Source organism: Atheta coriaria, unplaced genomic scaffold, assembly GCF_025399875.1.
Source record: "Atheta coriaria isolate IRGN ID8LTWV9N9 unplaced genomic scaffold, Caltech_Dcor_3.1 hic_scaffold_16_pilon, whole genome shotgun sequence".
NCBI lineage: Eukaryota > Metazoa > Arthropoda > Insecta > Coleoptera > Staphylinidae > Dalotia > Dalotia coriaria.
Genome location: NW_027045458.1, coordinates 1,016,366 through 1,036,174, shown reverse-complemented (window position 1 = coordinate 1,036,174; position 19,809 = coordinate 1,016,366). Strand labels below are relative to the sequence as shown.

The window sequence follows — 19,809 nt, the reverse complement described above, 5'->3', positions numbered from 1 at the left end:
GTTTTATATGTTTAACAATTGTTATGCATGAAAAAGCACTGGTTATGTCATCAGTAGAATGTGCGAGTAGGAAAATCGCATATAACGCCTTTTTTTGAGGGTGTGCGATGTGTGCGATGTGTGCGAAATCGACTGTAGCCTGACAAATCCGGATTTATGACTGGCTGCTGGTGCAAACATGCGTAAAATATTGAATGGATAAAATATAAAAATGTATACTATAGGGCACTGAATAACTTTAAGAGGAAAATTTCCTAAAGCAGAAAACTAGCATTCGTATTTGTTTGATAATATTTTTATTCAAAGCTAACTATAAAAGGATTTTATGGGCGAGGTCATAAAGTAAAAGTATTGGAAAACATGAATTATTATTGCACTAAACTTCAAAAATTATAAATCAATTTTTATGAGCATTATTAATGAGATGGTTTACTGCGTTGAATGAAATTTAAAAAAAAAAAAAGTTGGAAAAATGTGTGCTGAAACGGAATCAAACATTAATTTCTTTTAATTACTGTTTCTTGTCGTGCTGTTGTGGTTTGTCGTTTTTTGAAATTTTCTGCTTGAATGTGCAATAATTATGTAAATTCTCGGTATTTACTGAAGTGTATTCGGAGAAAAATCCATCCGCAGGAAAAGCCTTTTAGTTGAAACGCTTTTCTTGTTTCTTTTTTATTTTCGCTCCGCATTTGTCTAGTCTTTTAATTAATGCTTTCAAATTTTACATCTTCTCTTTTTATTTCTTTTCTTTTTTTTGTATTTTTTGCCTTTTTGTGGTTTAGACAGAAAAAAAAAACTTAGCGGTTTTACATATAAATGGGATTAAGTTAACCTCAATTAATTGCAATTTGTTTATTTTAAAATATATATAAAGAGAAGATAAAAAACAAAAAAGTGACTTAAAATTAGTTCAATATTGAAGAGTCAAGTATTATTGGAACACTTAAGCATTAAAATGTAGTTATTAAAAGTCTAGGAATAAAAGCAAATTGCGTTAGTTACAGCATTTATAACTCAAGAACGGCTGGACACATATTGATCATCTATGATTTATTAGAATTGTCTTTGTTTAGAATAAAAGAATAATCATTAAAATATAAATATTTATTACTGAAAGAATGCAAAATAAGAAAAAAGAAAGTTGACTAAAGTGTATTATTTGCAATTCTCATTCTTATAAAAGAAAAATACGAATTTTATTGATAGAATTGGCACATACAAAGTTAAACTAAAGAAAAATAACTCAGATTACGGCAAAATTCAATAACCACGTATTATTTGAATGCCTTAACATTAAATTATTTAATAATAAGCAAATATTCCACATTACAATATCCGCAAAACATAAATTTTCCAAAATTTAATATATTTAATACAAAATTAATTTTATGCCCCTCAGAAATTTCTCGTTACTTCTGGAGAGGTTTTAAATTACCTGCACCTTTCTCGTTTACCACTTGACATTGTAAACAAATTCTCCACGCGCGATTCGTTCCGCCAGAAATATTTGCCCCGGTTACTTCGGTCGATCAGTTTGAAGTTTTCGAGAGTACCGGAATAAAATTCAATTTTGATAAGCGCTGAGCAACTTTGAGCTCTAAACTCCCAGTCGGGCTGTCGCTAACAATTTGAAAGCAACCCCAAACACACACCACCCCCTTGAGCGATGGCGTCACTGCGAGACCGAGCCACGTGTCTGACGGTAACGAGAAATCGAATATTCAATACTTAGGTAGTCAATGTTTACGGTGGAGGAACAAGTTTCAAGACGCAAATAAAAAATAAAGCTGTGAATATAAATATTTATTATTTTTTATTATTTATTGTAAAATTAGTCTATTAACGAGCTTTGTAAGGCGTCATCACTGAATTTCGTCAAAAATTAAACAATAATTTAATTTAATTCACATAATTATAAGAGAATAGTACTAAAAATGTAGATTTTTATGAATTTGTTTGTTTGTTACGCTTTTATGCAAAAACTACTCAACGAATTTTGATAAATTATGTTATAGAGATATTTATGACTGGCAAAAATAAAATAGGATACTTTTTGTTGCAACAATTTAGCTCAAAATGTGTAAAATAATGGTTAAAGTTGATATGGAGGTTTAATCATAGTTATAGTTACATAATTCATACCGAGATGGCGCTGCAGTGCATTTTTAGCATTTTTATCTTCTCTAAATTAAAACTGATTATTTTAGTTGCTATTTTAGTACATAATAAGTCAAGAAATCAAGAAAATAATTAGTTAAGCAACTTTAAATTAAAATCCATGCAAATTAAGTTGCATACAAAAGCAATCATCACAATTTATCAAAATTTTATTTCCTTGTACAAATGTTGATGCGGTTTTGTGTAAACTTAAGTTCGCATATTGCATTACATTAAAACCGCAGCCGAAAAGTGCAAATTTCAATTAGGCGCTAGTGCATTAATTAGTGTTACCGCATTGTGCCAGCATCTAGTCGGTGAATTATCGTCTCTGCTCACGTCCACCGCACCAAATTGCAATGTCGCTAATTGTTAGTTACGCAGTTACGGCCTTGCAGCGAACTGGTCGCAAACAATCCATACGCCAACCGTTTGTCAACAATGCAAGTATAAAACAAGAAACATTAAACAAATTCAATAACGAGCGACGAGGAAGTTATTTTGTTCGGAGTAAATTATCCCTTTATATTATCTTAAAAGGGAGGAATTCTTTTGTTCGTTAATCATTGCTAATTGACGTTGTATACACAGAAACATCAAACAAAACGAATCAGTTTGGGTTCAAATCAGAGCTGATTGATGAAGGTATTCAGTGCAATTAGAAGGAAATACAGCTTTAATTATCTGCACATTCATCATTTATATTGGGATCAATCATTACTATTGTTGTAAATCAACTTTTTTTAATTCATTGGAAATGACTTTAAAAATTTCAAATGGCAAATGTCAAAAACTGACTGCCAAAATTCCTGCGCGCTTCTGCGTATAGTCATGCGCCAGTCACGCGTAGAACGCGCTGCGAAAACTGTGATTCTAACGATTCTAACCTCAAAATACATTTGCAACTTCTGTGTCTTCATAAAACTAGTTGAAATGTTTATGTTTTGATTCAAATAATTCAGTGTACTTGCACGACCGTTATAATGCGATAATTTACTATTATATTTCCGCAAATTATTGAAGAAGTAAAAATATTGGTGTGAAAGTTTTGCTTTTCAAAATTGCACCTATACCGATACTTGTACAGGTTAGTACCATCAGTTGATTTAGTAAAGCACTTTGATATAATATATAAATTCATAATTAATGTATTAGCATATAGTTTACGATGCCGTAGATAATATTGTTGATTTATTAGTGCCAGCATAATTAACATATTATGATTCATTTTGTTTACGGATGTAAATTGGGTTACATACATTTTGCACACATAATGCTTATGCATCATCAGAATCTCTCTGGGCAGCTCTCGCTCACAGCCCTCACATTCTCATGCAAAATAACATTACTAATTAATTGCACGCTGTTTGCACTAATATGCAATTTACGGAGATTGTAAACACGTGTATACTTGTGCAACAAATTAATTTTATTACGCGCATGATTCCAAGAATAATTCTATTTAAAAACATTACAAGTTATTAATATTGTAATATAATACTTGCTGAAAGTTTTAAATAAATGAAAAAATTTATAATTGTTTCACAATATAACAAAAGAGATGGTATAAATTTAAAGATGAGAAATAAATTGTGGATGATAAAAGTTTATAGACTTTACGATTAACAGCTAAAGGAAGTTCAGTTATTGTTTAGACAGTACCCTCGTCGAACCGTCAACGTCGCCAAAAGATTTATTGGGGCGAAATACGAGACTCGGTGAATGTTAATTGAGCATTGAATAAAGTTTAATGTGTTTGGTTTCTGTTCACGGCATGCAAACATTTAGAATAAACAAAGCAGTTAAATGGATTAAATCAAACGCTTCGATAACAGACTGAATTGTTTCTGAGTTCATTAAAGAACGATATAATAAAATTTTCCAGGAAAACAAAAAACAAAATCAAATATTAGGCAACACACAGATCAAAACAAATATAAATATTGTACTTGCTTATGCCTGCGGTTGTGTAGTTTTTTGTAAAAATATAATTAATATTTACTTTCTTGTCCAAGACTTAATATCTGTTTACTCCATAAATAACCATTGCAGTTTTACTTTAAACAAATGAAAAATGCTTGTAATGCACTTAAACGCCATCTGGGGTTCAATTATTTAACAATAACTATGATAGAATCTTTATACCAATTTTATTGACTTATTTAACACCTTTTAAGCTACAATTTTCAATATTTTAATAGTTATTCTGCTATTCAGGGCAGAGACGTATTTAACAAATCATAGATCATTAATATCTATGCAGCCGTTCTTGAGTTATAAATGTTGTAACTAACTTTACTTTGTTTCTTATATATAAATACATTTAGATTTTTCCTATCATTATCCAGTTTCTTGTTATAAATAGATATAAATATTGAAGCGGCTGTATACGCTCAAGAATCAGAATAAAAGATACACAAAAGAACGTAATGATGTAAACATCTCATCTCGCAAGAACGAAAAACTGACAGCGTCGAGCTTACCCTGCCGACATTTGCATTTTTCTTATTAGTATCTCAAATATTTATTTCCTTTATCTTGCGTTTCGTATTAACACCCTCCACTACATTATAACTTTGTATTTTAATAAGACCATGGAATATTAAAAATATTAACCTAGAGATTGTAGGTTTGTTCAGACGAGAATAAGGAAGGAATAAAGGGAGGCAGATAATCTCGTGGGAAAAGACAGCGCGATATTGAGATGAAAACGAGCTTAATAACTTCCAACTTTCAACTTTGTACAATTCTCGAGCTTTCTTTTGGCAAGTCGGAATCCTCACGCGCCAACTTGCCAACGATATCTATCGTGTTATCTACACCGTGATTTAGCATTTTATTTAAATTTAAGAAAGGAAAAATTATGTTTGGGAGGAGAATGAATAATTCTATCATTTATTACAAAATTATTCATGTTACAAAGTTGGTTTTTGCTAATTTGAAAGTTTATAGGATTAAAAAGGAACAATAGTGCATTTTTCTTTAATTTTTCAAAAACACAGGTGCATGCGCTACCCCGTGACTAAACCTAGTAACTAAAGTACTTTAGTCACGGCAGTGTCTCTTTTTGTGTTTCAAAACCGTGAAAAAGCTCGCGATTTAAAAGTGGAAGTAGGAAAACAAATTTTTGTATTTTATCTCAAAACTATTGAATAACATCTCACTAAAAATAAATTCTGCATTAGATGATGGCTCAATGCATTGTTTCACCAAATTTCAAAGTTTAGTTTTGCGTGGTTTCAGAGTTGAACACATTACCATATCTGCCGTTGAAAAGCCGCGTCTAGAACGGTAAAAGCATACGTATGAGGCATGACTGAATAATTATTCAAATTATTTTCTTTTTGAAGTCTAAACTGTCAGTATTTTGAATCAAATCAAATATTTTGCAAAGAAAGAACAGAAAATTAAAAAAAAGCTTTGAATAAAACATAAAATGGAATGCAAAGAGGGTATTAAAACGAAAAGTCAAAGAAAATGAAAACTACAATCAAAACGTCTCACAACGTTTGAAAAAAAGCTAAAGAAAAACGCAAAAAAGAGAAAACGTATGAAACGTTTCATACAGCATTCAATCGCTTTCATTTTCGTACTCAACCTCAGTTTCAAACTCGGCTTCCACTCCCAAAAGGGAATTCTCCAGTCTTTCTTGAAGAATGCACAATTTCATACCAATTTTTTTTATTTCGTACGCATATTGCTTATTTCTACTCCTATATAATATAACAAGAATATAAGAAGCTTGCTAAACTAAGTACAATAAAGGAGAAAATTTGAAAACCTACACGTACATAATTAATTAAAACTTAATTAATTTTCTACCATGTTTGGACAGATCTAGTTAATTCATAACTAAAGGAAGTATCGATGCCAGTTAGGAGGGGATGAAGTATAATGCGAGGAAGCTCGTTAATTACGATTACGATACGATTGAGCGTGCCGCGTTTCCTGCCGAGAAAATCGATATTCATTAACATAATTACGCGCTTTGTTATTTACCCAGGAATAACACATCGAGCAAATTGGGGAATAAGCACATAATGTGGTATTTTCTGTGCAAATTAAAGAAAAATATTTTATTTGAAGTAATAATTGAGTAAATATTAAAATACAAAAACTTTTTTTTATTTATTTATTCAAGCTTAATTATCGCAATAAAAAGTAGCCTATGTTTTTTTCCAATGTCTAGTCTATCTCTATGTCAAAATTCATCAATATAGGTTATGTAGTTTAAGCTTGAAAGAGTAATAAACATTCTCCCAACTTTTTTCTAATAATTTTAAAGAAAGAAATTGAAAAAGTAGTAAATATAAAGCAAATAGTCTAGAATATATTCAACTTACTATCATTTTTTAATTCTTCAACAGCAAATTTCAGCGCCTACTTGACTCCTTTTAAAATAATTTTTTGCAACAAAAAGTTATCTATGTCCTTTTCCTTGATTCAATTGATTTATTTACCAAAATTCATAAAGATTGCTCATGTGATTTATGCGTGATACGAAAACAAACATACTTCTACGTTTATATTACGGATTAACAAACATGAAACTCGAAAATTTAACTTTTCCCTATAATATTCTCTAAATATTGATTCAAGATAGAATGTTTCAATACCCACATCCTATTTGCGCGTAATAATAATCGAATTAAAACTTATCCATGCACGTTTTCTACGAAAACATTGTATCCCCGACAAACTTTTCAATACAACTTCGCTCATAATATAAAACTTATAACTTCCTAAGTGCATTATTCAACACGACTGCGTAGCGAATGCGTTCAGCTTGCCAACTTTCCTATCAAGCACGCATAAAAGTTAATCGAACAAAATAAAAAGTCATTTTACAGTTTGTGCTCGAAAAGAAGCTAAAACAAAGTGCAATATTGTGCGCCATAAAGCCGAAACTTAAATGAAGTAAATAGCAGTAAAGTCCAGTAAGTACTCGCAACACGACACGAGTGTTGCACATGTAATAAAAGAGCGCAGCATTTGTTCAAGTCGTATAATTCTTAAACTATAAACTCCTTACAGTTTACTTTGTTTACAATGATACAACGACCGGTCTAAATACACAGCACTTTGGGTTGCCTACATTAAATGTTTACACAGTCTGGCATCTTTGATTTCACATTAATCTTCAGCAATTGTGTTGTGTTACTGTTACCGTTACCGGTGTTTGCTATAGGTATGTATAGCGGGGGATAACGAACGAAAGAAACACGGAGCGAAGAATTACAACGGCAACTCGGATGGACTTAGATGTTTTGTGTGTTCTGCGAGGGCCATTAGTCAAATGTGATTAGTCGGCCGGGCGTCGCCGAGTAAACAACAACGTGTTTTATTCATGCTGCCAACGTGAAGCAACAAATGAACGCTAAAACACGGACAAATACCTACACGAAGGCATAGAGTCAACCGAGGTAGGAATAAGGACTAAGCGCTAAGCCAACGGAAAGGACATGGACATGGGTGTAGAGGTATGTTGACTGCTGCTATGGGTGTCGTATAGTGTCGTATTAATTTCGTCACAACAAGATACGGAAATTAATCTATTACTTCATGAATAAATGACACAATTTGCGTAGTTGTGGAAGTAAATTAATTTTTGGTATTCAGATTATGCTAGGCATTTAAAATACTCATATAACAATATTTCAATTTTGAGCTGATTGTAATACATTTGTACATAGTTAACAGATTTAGGACCTTGTGGGAATTAAAAAGATAGTAACATTAATAAAAGTTAGTGTAACTGGCGATTTTAGGTTATAATTGGTTGTTGCACTCAATTTTTCTTGGTGCAACGTTGTTGTAAGGTCCTGTGGCGCAACGGATAACGCGTCTGACTACGGATCAGAAGATTCCAGGTTCGAATCCTGGCAGGATCGTTATTTATTGCATATTTTGCATAGAATTCCTTCATTCGATATTTTATCATTAAATAACTACAAGTTTATTGATAGTTTCAATTAATTCCTATCTACATTTTGCGTAGTTCTGGAAATAAATTAAATATTTGGTATTCACAATACCAAACCCACTGTTGTGCTAACATAAAACGAACAAAACTGTTGCATTTTGTATTTGTACCGAAAATCAAACATTGGAAACAAGTAAGTGTTTGTTTATTTGTTACACTTTTACGTACACACTATTCAATCAATTGTGATAAATTTTGGTATGGTGATATTTTTGAGTAAGGAAAAACAAACAAGGTACTTTATGATGCACACATAAAAATTGTAGGGTGATAAACAGAGATGAAAATTACTAAAATTACGTTAAAGTGCATTATTAGCATTTCTCATTTCTTTAATATAAAATTGAGAGTATTAATAACCAAGGTGCCCCGAAACAAGGAACAATAGGGCCCAGAAACAAGGAAGTAATTAAGTAAGATACTTTTTAATAAAATTTTCGTAGTTATTGGTCACGCCAATTTCGTGTTTCCTCATAAATTTAATTCAATTTTGTTATTAAGACAATATGGTCGAAATAAAACATAATTTAATATCATTTAACTTTATTTAATGTAAGCGGCAACGGATATTGAATCGTATTGGAAATTATTGTAAAATTTATCTTCCTATTTCTTTTTTTAAATTTTCTGATATTTTAATAATTAATTATACGAGTCAGGAAGAGACAAATTAGGTAAATTAATAATAATAAAAATTGGTACTGGTTGTTCTTGACTTATTAGAAACATAATATCACTTTAGATTTTTTTAATTTATGAATATCTTTAACCAATTGCAAATTGGTACCGCTTGTTTCGTTCTTATTAGGAACCAGATTGTTATTAGAACGCGTAGCAGGTGTACGATCTTCCCTTCGGATCCTCTAGGGTCCTGAATGTTCTGAGCGTCCGTAACGCCACTTAAGGACTCTCCCAATTCCCGAATGACGTCAATCTTGAAGCGAGAACCGAATCTGTATCGTGTGTGTTGTGGCAGTGACTCTACTCCAACTGCTACACAGGTTCGGATTCTGTCTGGAGCAATATTACAGTGTATATATTAGCGTTAAAGATGTAGACAGAAAAGAAACCAGAGTCAGAGAATAAAGGAAAGATGTACCGAAGATGTACACGGATATTGTATAGGCATGTTCATACAAATATTTCAATTCCTCGAGGAAATGAAGAAGTGGAAAATAAAAAGGAAGTTATTTCCTAAGATTGACTTGTTAGGTACTTTATAAATGAACGAATGCAAACGGAATCAAACATGATATGTCCGCCATTTTGTATTTTTGATTGAAGTCAGTTCATTACAAAAAAAAAACATAAAACAAAATTTTGTTAGTTACATCATTTATAACTCAAGAATGGCTGAACAGATTTTGATAATCTATTATTGGTAGGGTTCGTCTCTGTCCTAAATAGCAGAATAATTAGTAAAATGTCAAAAATTATGGTTTGAAGAGTATTAAATATGGATTGAAAATTAATATATAGGTTAAACCATAGTTATAGCTAAATAATTAAATCTAAAAAAGCACTTATCTGCATTAGTAGCATTTCTAATTTATTTTTTGAATTAAATGCTCAATTTTATTGTTGTATTCCGCGTATAATAGGCCCAAGAAACCAAAAAAATAATTAAGTAAATTGTTTACTAAAATCTAAGGAAATAAACAATAAACAACTTGTTGAAGTTGACACAAGTCGTTAAAAGTCGAAATTAACTGTGATGCTAATTCTGTCTCCAAACTTTCAATTTCAACCATCACACAAGTTGATATTTGATGTGCTCAAAAATGATTCGCAATTAAATTACGCATCGTCACTGGAACTCACTGCCGACTACTGCGTTTGCGGCTCGGCGCGACATCCGACTCAAAACCAGGCCCGTGCCGGAGCCAGAGAGCGTAAGCCTAATAGAATGAAGTTTAATTAACTAAAATGCACGCCGCCTGCTTCCATCCTCGGCTATCTGACGTAGACGTTCATTTTCGTATTGTTTTACCGACTTTGCGACGTGCTCAAACCGTTCCGCTCAAAAGTCTGGTATGCACGAGCGCCGCGCTTGAAATGCGACACGATGAGACGAGATGGGAAAGCAAGGGGGAATAAAAAAGGATTTTGGGGAGTTCGGAGCGGACGAACAAACGGTGGAAACGAAGAGAACTTTTAAATTAAAATGAAAGAGATTCCCTAGGTGCGTGCATGTATATTGGAAGTAAAGATGGGTTGTTCCTAAGTTCACAATACTCGTAACCACAGGAATGTACTTTTACTCGAAAAAATTATTTTTAGAAAAACATATTTTTCTGTTTCTTTTTTATGACTATTCAATGACACATATGATAAATTCTGGAGTCTCAAAACAGCTTTAAAAGCTTTATGTTCGGCGGGTATTACAAGTGGTTCATGTTGTAAGCTCGCGTCGAGTTCACATCCACATCAATTTGATATATTGTCAGTTGCTTTTGGAATTCCGATAGAACGTTCACGCCCTTATCGCCTTCGGAAACGGTTCCACAAAAAATACATAAATTTCGTCAGAGAGCATCGCTTTTTTCTCTTGCGCATTTCTATTTTGCGATGATCGTAATACATATGTACATAGTCAGCAGATTTTGGACCTTGTGAGAACAAAAATATATATAGTAAAATCAATAAAAGTTGCTAGAAGTGGTGATTTTAGGTTATATTTTATGGCAGGACGCAATTTTTTGATGTACAACGTTGTTGCATGGTCCTGTGGCGCAACGGATAACGCGTCTGACTACGGATCAGAAGATTCCAGGTTCGAATCCTGGCAGGATCGGGAATTTATTACATTTTTGGTTTATAAATCTTCTTTGGTTAATATTTTATCATTAAATAACTTCGGGTTCATTTATAATACCTATTAATTTATTTTTTCTACTTTTACCTTTAAAGCGCTAGTTTTTTCACGATTTTGAGGCACAAAAAGTGGTACTTAAATCACGGATGACCAAGGCCGTGAGTAAAGTACTTTACTCACGTATGGTTGCCCACAATTTCTTATTGCACAACGCTGTTGCATGGTCCTGTGGCGCAACGGATAACGCGTCTGACTACGGATCAGAAGATTCCAGGTTCGAATCCTGGCAGGATCGTAATTTATGGACCTTTTTAGTATATAAATCGTCCTTTAATATTTTATCATTAAGTAACTATGAGTTCGTTTATAATTTTCTTCTATTTCCATCGCTAAAGTGCCAGTTTTTTTATGGTTTTTTGACACAAAAAGTGGCACTTTAAACACGAATAGCCCAGGCCATGACTAAAGTACTTTAGTACTAGTAGTATTATTGAAGCCCACAAATTTTCGTTGTACAGGGTTGTTGCAAGGTCCTGTGGCGCAACGGATAACGCGTCTGACTACGGATCAGAAGATTCCAGGTTCGAATCCTGGCAGGATCGAGATTTATTGCATTTTTGTATATAAAATATATAAATCATCATCTTTTAATATTTCAATTAGAAATAGCTGCAGATTTATTAAAATCTAAATTAATCTAATTTTTATTTACAAAAATAAACTTTTTCATTCATTTCTGTATATTTGGTTGCATATCTTGTAACATAACCAAATATATCACTATTACTCCAAATCCTATTTAATATATTGATCTACACGAATTATACGCCATTTATAACGCATTGTCGTAGATTGTTTAACACTAGCAAAGATAGAATAAGCTTATAATCATTAGAAGATTAGAAAAAGCAGCGCCTAAAGTGTTTAGTCATCGCAATAATGAAAACGATGATTAACGACGCACATTAATCACGCACACTGAAATAAAACACTAGAACACGCCATAATATTAATTAACTATAAAGAACTAACAAAAAAAAAACGTTTATTAAAATTCACTTTTCATTGAAACTTTGATTTTAGTGTGTTTAATAGTTGCGCAACGCACTTGTTGATGTTTGTGCTCCTATCATCCGTTAAAAGGGATGTTTATTGTTGATATTCCAAGTTGGCAAGTTGGCAACTTGTATGTGGCTGTTTGTTGTGTGTTTAGCTTTGGTAGTTTGCAAGTTTGCTCACGCATTCGACCATGTCGGACAGTTTTCCGTTATACTTCCCTTTCATCACCCCTCATACTCGTATATGCGCTATAAATATGTCAATATTTACTTTGTCAATCTTCAACCTAATCAAATTTACATCTTTTACATTTCCAACAAATTTTTCTGCAATTTTTTCTTTTCTCGTTTGTTTTTTATGTAATTTTAACAAGGAAATTACAATGATTGACACTTTCGACATTCGAACCCTGCTGGGGGTGTGGAAATTGCTTCAGGGTGAATATCACCAACGTCAATATGACGTGTAAATTAACATGTTGACACACAGTGTATTTTCATCTCTGTGAGTTTATGCACGTTCGATTATATTATTATGTGCTGTATTTTATATGCGGAATGGGTATGCAACATGCATAACATCAACATGGCGTGCCTTTGATGAGGTGGCCCGATGCATCGTTTATTGTTTCGCAACAGTCCACAACACTTGTTGTGCTAGTTGGTGGTTCGGTGAGTCGAGCTAATGCAATAACGGCGTTAACCGTTACAATGTTAAACGAATTACTCGCCAGTAACCGCTGGCATCCACCCGGTGACGACAACCAACCAGTTAATGTTTTATTATATTTTAATGGTGGTAGAATGTGTTTCGTCAAGGTCATTTGACATTAATTAAATTTAATTTAATTTAACCTAATTTATGATCTGTTGAAGGTTATGAACTTTGAAAAGCACTGTGTGCTGCATATCTAACTGAAACTATTAAATATCTTCTGATATTATTCTGAATGCAGCTGTATAAACAATTGATTGAGTTTATATGAATAAAGCAACAAATGATAATAGTAAATCGATTCGCATCAAACTTCGATTTGATTACAATCAAAATGAAATAGAATTTATGTACAAAAGTTCTGCTACACTCATTCACAGCATTGACAGTTGTTGTGAGTGAGTGGAGTATTAATTAAAAATTAAAGCGCAACCCAAATATAAAAACAGAGCAAAATGAATATTTTATGCGGTAACGTGTTGATTGATCGAGTTTGGCTGTCTGAAATAAATTGAATATATATTATAATCAATTATTTATGTAGTAAACTTTGACATTTTTAGTGTTTCATCGTGTTTTTCGGGGGAAATTCGGGTGAAATTCGATTGGCAAAATGGTAATTTTGTCATAATAGAAGTGAACGCAATGAAAATATTTGCTATGATTTCCTGAATCGTCTTTTAATTATATATTTTTATCAAACACGTTTTTATTTAATGAATATAATTATCAAAAATTCAACACTTTAACTCATTCAACATTTGAGTGCAAGTATAATTACAATAGGTAAATTGATATTCATTAAAATAATTGATTGTTTTTTAGCTTTTACAATCAAAAACTAACGGTAAAATTATTTATAACGAACGAACTTTCATATAAGTTGTCTTTAATTTATTATTATTGTTAATATAATAAAACAAACATTTATAATGATTTATTTTAAAAATGTTGTAATTTATGTGAAAAGAAAATTTTGTATTAAAATATTATCTATTGAATCAAACTATGCTGTTAAGACATTCTCGAATAATGCACATAAAAACATACATATATTTATCAGAATCCTATCGAACTGTTGAGGAAGAAATAAGTAAATCAAATAAAAAAAAATATTTTAATTTATTAGATTTACGAGTTAATATTACGATTAGAATTAGATGCAAATAACTCTTCTATTGTTTTATGCCTTTTAACTTCACATACTATTATATCTCTAATTATATTATTAATTAATACATTCAAACATGTTCAATAGAACAATAATCATAATCATCTTTTGTCATAAATTGTGTTTGCGTCCACAATTGATAAATAATATTAATGAACTAAATGTTCAATATTCAAATTTACGTAGTCAGTTCATTAATTAATTACGTATCAATACGTGTATGATGACTCTAAACCAAAAAGAGACAAATGAAATGAACAGTTGAATAATTAAATGAACATTTATGCAATACTCTGCATTATTCCAGTCCAGTTTGATTAATTAATTATTCGAAAAATGTTATTGTTCGGAAAATAAACGCATTTAGTAAAAGAACAATATTTCTAAAATAGCCGTAGTTATTTACATTTTGTATATTTATTTGTTTGCAAATTTTTAAAACCAAATATCAATTATCAACAAACATTTATTAAACATTTTTATTAAAAAAAATTGAGAAACAAGAATTTCAACCACATTGCTTTGTAATATACCATTTTTCACTAGTTTTCTGTATTCATTAACTCATAGTTAACTCATTATTCATCCCTTAATAGAATGTGCAAAGTAACATGACGGTAATGCACAATAATGTGTATGGTTAAAAGGAAGCAACATTTTGTAATGTTTCTGCTGTAATAGGATAGAATGTAATAGGAAGGACTTGGGTGTTTTGTCAGGATGGCTGGTGAAAAACACCTGCAATATGCAAATTGTGATGTGATAAGTGCTGTCTGCGCCACGGGCACCAGCCAACGCCGTGACGGGGTGCAATCAGCCGCAGGTGGCGTTTAACATGCTTTCAACACGCTTCCATCATACTGCAATATGTATTTTTCGCATTTGCAATGTGTCATCAACACGGGTTCGAAACATTTTCTTTTTGCATGCAAATATTCATCATTTTGTCATATTTTCAATTTAATTTTGCTGATATTCAAGGTTAGTAATCTTATTTATTATCAAATATGCATATAAATTAAATTTGATTGTTACTGCTTTTAAAATTTATATTCTTTGAATTTTCGAATAAATACTGATTGTTTTCTGAACATTTCAAATAAGAAAAGAGTGTAATTATCTAAGCATTAAAAGATAATTGAGATTAAAGCGCATTAAGGGATGCCCCTTCGTTAAGAAGGTTTTCTCATTGTAGTTGCAATGCGTCTTAATGAACATGGTGTTCATTTTCATTATTTAAAATATTTATACTCTTCCTGGAAGAATTCACACTCAAAAATGATTTAATTTCTTAATTTTTCTTAAGAAAATCGGACTAAAAGTGTTTTTACTGCAAATAATTCTTGAAATACATATTTCTGCATCGTTTGCTTAAAACATTCATAATTTTCAAATTTATCCAAGATTTCCACGCATTTCCAGGCTTTCTAAGCCAGAAATTTTCAAAAATTGCCATTTTTACCGTTTATATTTTAAAATTTAAGAAAAGTAACACAATATAACATTTTTCTTCACAATTTTCCTTTTTAAAGCAACTTTTTAATATAAATATGAAATTAAAACATTCCAAATTGCATATTTAAAAAAAAATTCATTTTAATCAATTTTCTTTGTAAGGAAATTTAACATTTCCATGTTTTCAAAAATATTTTGATATTTTAGATTTGTAATTATCTTATTTTAATTTAAAAAATGTATAAAATTAAAATTTTATGCAAAAAACACTAAAATTAATTATACAACTAAATAAACTTGTAATTTTGTTGATATTAATTTAAAATATGCAAATTTCCATGTGTGAAACCACGTACTTGATAAAATATCAAGGGTTGTATAAAAAAATCAATCATAATACATAACACTCCCATAGCCGAGCAAGCAAATTAAGTGTTTAAAAATTCAGCCGGGCTCTCACCTAGAAATTCGGAACGAAAGCCTTGTACACGCTGACGAGAGTTTAAAAGAACAAATTAACATTAAATCGATATAAACATTGCCACGTTCAATTATTTTTATTTCGATCGCAATCAACAACGCAAAAATAAACAAAAACAAACGAATCATAACGAAAAAATAAAACACGCAATTATTAATTAATACACTACAGAGAAAACATTGTTGTTTGTTCTTTTGATGTGTAATATTTATTATATTTTTGTTTGCTTACCTCGAAATTCGACTTTGATGATTTTCTCCCCTTTGCACTTGGGCACATGTAACTGTTTTATTCGAATTGCCAACGACATTTTCGCGTCACTTTTCTATGATTTTAAGTTTAATGGAAAAAATTGTGAGATTATGTGGATGAAATAATTTCGGTGAAAATTTTTGGTAGCTTTTGGCGGAGGCGCCGTAATCCCGTCGATCGGCGAGCCCCGGCCGCGGAAAGCGAGCGCGCGACTTGTTGAACGATGCCCGTTCGGGTGCGCAACTGGCGTTCGGCGGCGGCGAGCGCACGATTTGAACCTAGGTTTTGGGGCAGCAGTGGCGTTGGAGGCGGCAATACCGAGGGCTGTATGACCCGCACCAGGTCGCGGGCGGGTGGGAAAACTGGGTGAAATTTTGTGCTGCAATGAGACACACCGCGACCTCTAGTGGTGTGCTTAGAAAGTAAAAGTGAAACATTAACAAAATTTGCAGAAAAGTAGAGTAAAGCTAAAAGATAGAACATCTATAGGTAATATTATTAATTCGGAAGCAGAAATGTGTACTTAAATATGAAATGATATTAGATTTCAATTTAGTTGTGACAAAATTGTCAATATTTACTTAAGTTTTGTTAAAATTATCAATTTTGTTCTTTTATTCTAGAAGTGATCGCCAGTGTGATTTATGCCACCGAAAGTACTGCATCATGTTCCGGAGGTAGCAGAAACCAGGTATGTATGCGGTTTATACTAATTTTTACTGCTATAGTCTTGTTTTTCTGCGTTTTACCCGACGTTTTATACTTGTCATGCTTTATTATTCAAAATGTATGATTCGGTATGCATTGGAATTGTCATAATCTCCCCTACTGTACCCACTTGTATATAACAGTAAATATTAATTTACAAGTGACAATTCCAACCCATTGCACAAGTTTTATCCTGTTTTGTTCCTTTTTTTCCTTTCTCGGAACAAAGAGAACATTTCGTACACTGAATAAATGTCAGCATAAATTTAAATATACGAAGGACACGCGCAGAACAAATAAGATAAATGTAGGGAAAGCTGGCAAGGGAAAAGCAAATGAATATTAAATGCAGAAAGGACGTAAAAATACAAAAATGGGTTATCTGTGAAGGATTAGGTAATGTTTCCAATGTTTTAGCATATTACACCCCCTTTAGATGCTATAGATAATTAGAAATTTTGAAATTTATACTCTTCTCATGTTTAAACACAATTAAACCCAGAATAATTTTCCAGCAATACAAATTTCATGTTAAAATAAAACTATTTAAGGTTAAGTACAACAATAGATTCATTTACTATCAAATAAACAAAATAAAACAACTTATAAATAACAAAAACAAAAAATCTATAGTTAAAACATTAAAATAATTGGTAATAAATATATTATCGTGGATACTTTGCCTAAAAGTGTTTGTAAAATATACAAAATATGCAATTTAATTGTTTTATAACTCGCCTACCTTAATACCCATGCAAATCTGTGCATAACATTGCAATATTTATATATTTATATCAAAATTTAATCACTTTTTCTTACTATCAACACAATTTATTAACTACATGCGTCCGCTTCGTTCCTTGGTGCTCTTTAGCAACCGATAAGCCGGGTAATACGCGCCTGTGTCTTCGTTCAGCAATTGAGGATTCTTTAGAGTGTTGTCGACGTTCCCCAAGGACGTGTATCCTTCGTCGTAGAGGCAACAATAGGGGACTTTGAAGCTTAGCAGATAATCCCAAACGTGCGCAAACTCCCAGTCCAACAGCGGGCTGACGCGCATGATTTCGGGCCAGCCGTTATCAGTCGCCTGCGAATTAATCACATTTGCATAAATTACACAAATATTAAATTTATAATGAATATATTTAAGCATATAATATAAATTAAATATGAAAGCGCGCGTGTTGATAATGATAAATGATAAAAACTGGAAGTGGCTCCTCTTTTTACTCGTTTACATATTGTATTACTAAATTAATCAATATTTTTGATGCATTTCTTAAGTAATTTAAAGTATAAAAAAGAATATAAAAGGAAAATATTTCAAAACACATCATATTGCATGTGATTAATCACTGTGTTTTGTAATAATGTAATAATCCCACATTGTTGATAATAATAAATCGTTGTAATCGCAATTATACTCAACGAAATCAAAACAAGTCGAAAATAAACACTAACAAATGCATAATCACGATAAACCTTAATGTTTTAACGTGTAATTCATGTAATTTGTTTATAACTCACTTGAAAATGACGCAGATTCGCCGAAAATGGATCACTGCGTCGCGTGCCCATCAAACAAGCCTTCAAGTTGGGTTTATCCTGGAGGATTGCAGCTAAACCGTCTTTAATACCCAGTGTCAAGGTGTGTACATCGAGATTATAGTACTTTTTTAATTTATCTATGAAGGCCGTCACTTGGGGGAAAGGTTTCTTTGATTGAACATACATGCAGAAAACAGGTCGATTGAAATTCGAGTAGTATGTTCTTAGTATTAACATCATCAGGTGTAGCAAGACCGTGCAATCTTTTCCGCCGTTAAAGCAAATAAACACGTTTTCGGGTTTATACAAATCGAAACACTCCTTTATGTACTGCAAATATTTAAAGAGAATATCATTAGTCACACTAAAAAAATATTTAATTATTGATAGTAAATCGACGCCATTTTGAATTTTTGACATAGATTTCCAACAAAACATGAATTTACTCACTTGAATTGCTTCTTGAATGAATATACAAGGTGAATTTAAGATTTCCTCTTCATATTCATCAAGAACAAAACTGTTCTCCACTTCGTAGCTATCCACAAAGTGTTGATGCAAAGCATTTATCTCTTCGATACTCCCTGAGGAAACAATCACTTCATTTTCTGTTAGTTTCTTACACCTGACACCATTTTCTCGAGATATTAACTTGTCAACAAACTCATTTGCTCTCTTATCACTTTTATTATAGTGAAACACTTTTGAATACACCGGTTTTCTTGTAAAACTGTTCAATTGTTTCAAAAGCTGAGTAAAATCCAAATCCACACAGTCAGATTCAATAAAATAAAACCTGTGTAGTTTCAAGATGTGATTCTGTTGCTCCGTGATGATCTGAAAGTACTTGTACTCACTGCTGTCAGAATCCTCATTAATTTCCCTGCTGGTTTCTTTACAGTCATCAGTCCAATGCTCATCGTAAACTTTAGCAACTGCAGTGAATAATTCCTCAGTAAGATTACCAATTGTTATCACTATGTCATGTAATTTTAAGAATTCGGTTAAGGTCGTTTCTAGGTCGGTGTCTTCTCGTAGGTGATGTATGTGCACTTTGTAGCTGATTTGTTGGATGTCTTGCAATAATTTGTTGAATCTCTGTTGATGGTTGCTAAGTGTTGTGTCATCTTGTTGAAGGTTCTGAAGGAAAATCACAGCAGCTGATGCGAACATTGTCGCGTTTGTTAGTAGAAAGTTGCGCACTCGATCAGCGGTTTCAAGTGAGTGCTGTTTCCATTTCGATGGGTTTGTGTTTTATTCAAGCCATTCAAGCACCCAGACGAACCAACGACCAGCTGACACGACATTTACGTGCAAAATTGCGAGCAATTCAATCAAGTTACGTGAGATTTTCAACGTACCTACTTCGTGTAAAACATCAAAACTTACTTATGTAATGCATTAATATAGATAGTAATGGTTTCCGGTGCTTTGATACTTAAAATGATTAACATCTACAGTATAAT

The 19,809-nt window shown here is 32.1% G+C and overlaps 2 protein-coding genes and 4 non-coding genes across 6 annotated transcripts in view; 4 read left to right on the top strand and 2 right to left on the bottom strand.

Annotated features, from left to right (window-relative positions):
* Positions 1-16,317, bottom strand: part of LOC135802261 (otoferlin-like) — a 37,471-nt gene extending 21,154 nt beyond the window's left edge. Inside the window, exon 1 of the mRNA XM_065315823.1 lies at positions 16,067-16,317. Coding sequence (XP_065171895.1) covers positions 16,067-16,145 — 79 coding nt within the window. The 5' untranslated portion in view covers positions 16,146-16,317. The remainder of the gene's footprint in view (positions 1-16,066) is intronic.
* Positions 7,976-8,048, top strand: TRNAR-ACG (transfer RNA arginine (anticodon ACG)). The gene has a single exon. It is a non-coding gene; the product is annotated as a tRNA-Arg (tRNA).
* TRNAR-ACG (transfer RNA arginine (anticodon ACG)) lies at positions 10,862-10,934 on the top strand. Its single transcript has one exon. It is a non-coding gene; the product is annotated as a tRNA-Arg (tRNA).
* TRNAR-ACG (transfer RNA arginine (anticodon ACG)) lies at positions 11,178-11,250 on the top strand. Its single transcript has one exon. It is a non-coding gene; the product is annotated as a tRNA-Arg (tRNA).
* TRNAR-ACG (transfer RNA arginine (anticodon ACG)) lies at positions 11,485-11,557 on the top strand. The gene has a single exon. It is a non-coding gene; the product is annotated as a tRNA-Arg (tRNA).
* Positions 16,318-17,347: 1,030 nt separating the features above from the next.
* LOC135802135 (uncharacterized) lies at positions 17,348-19,757 on the bottom strand. Its single transcript, XM_065315660.1, has 3 exons — positions 18,794-19,757; positions 18,323-18,673; positions 17,348-17,882 (listed from the first exon to the last, which is right to left on the bottom strand). Exons 1-3 carry the CDS (start codon positions 19,514-19,516, stop codon positions 17,634-17,636), a joined length of 1,323 nt encoding a protein of 440 aa, XP_065171732.1. The 5' UTR covers positions 19,517-19,757; the 3' UTR covers positions 17,348-17,633.
* Between the last annotated feature and the right edge of the window lie 52 nt (positions 19,758-19,809).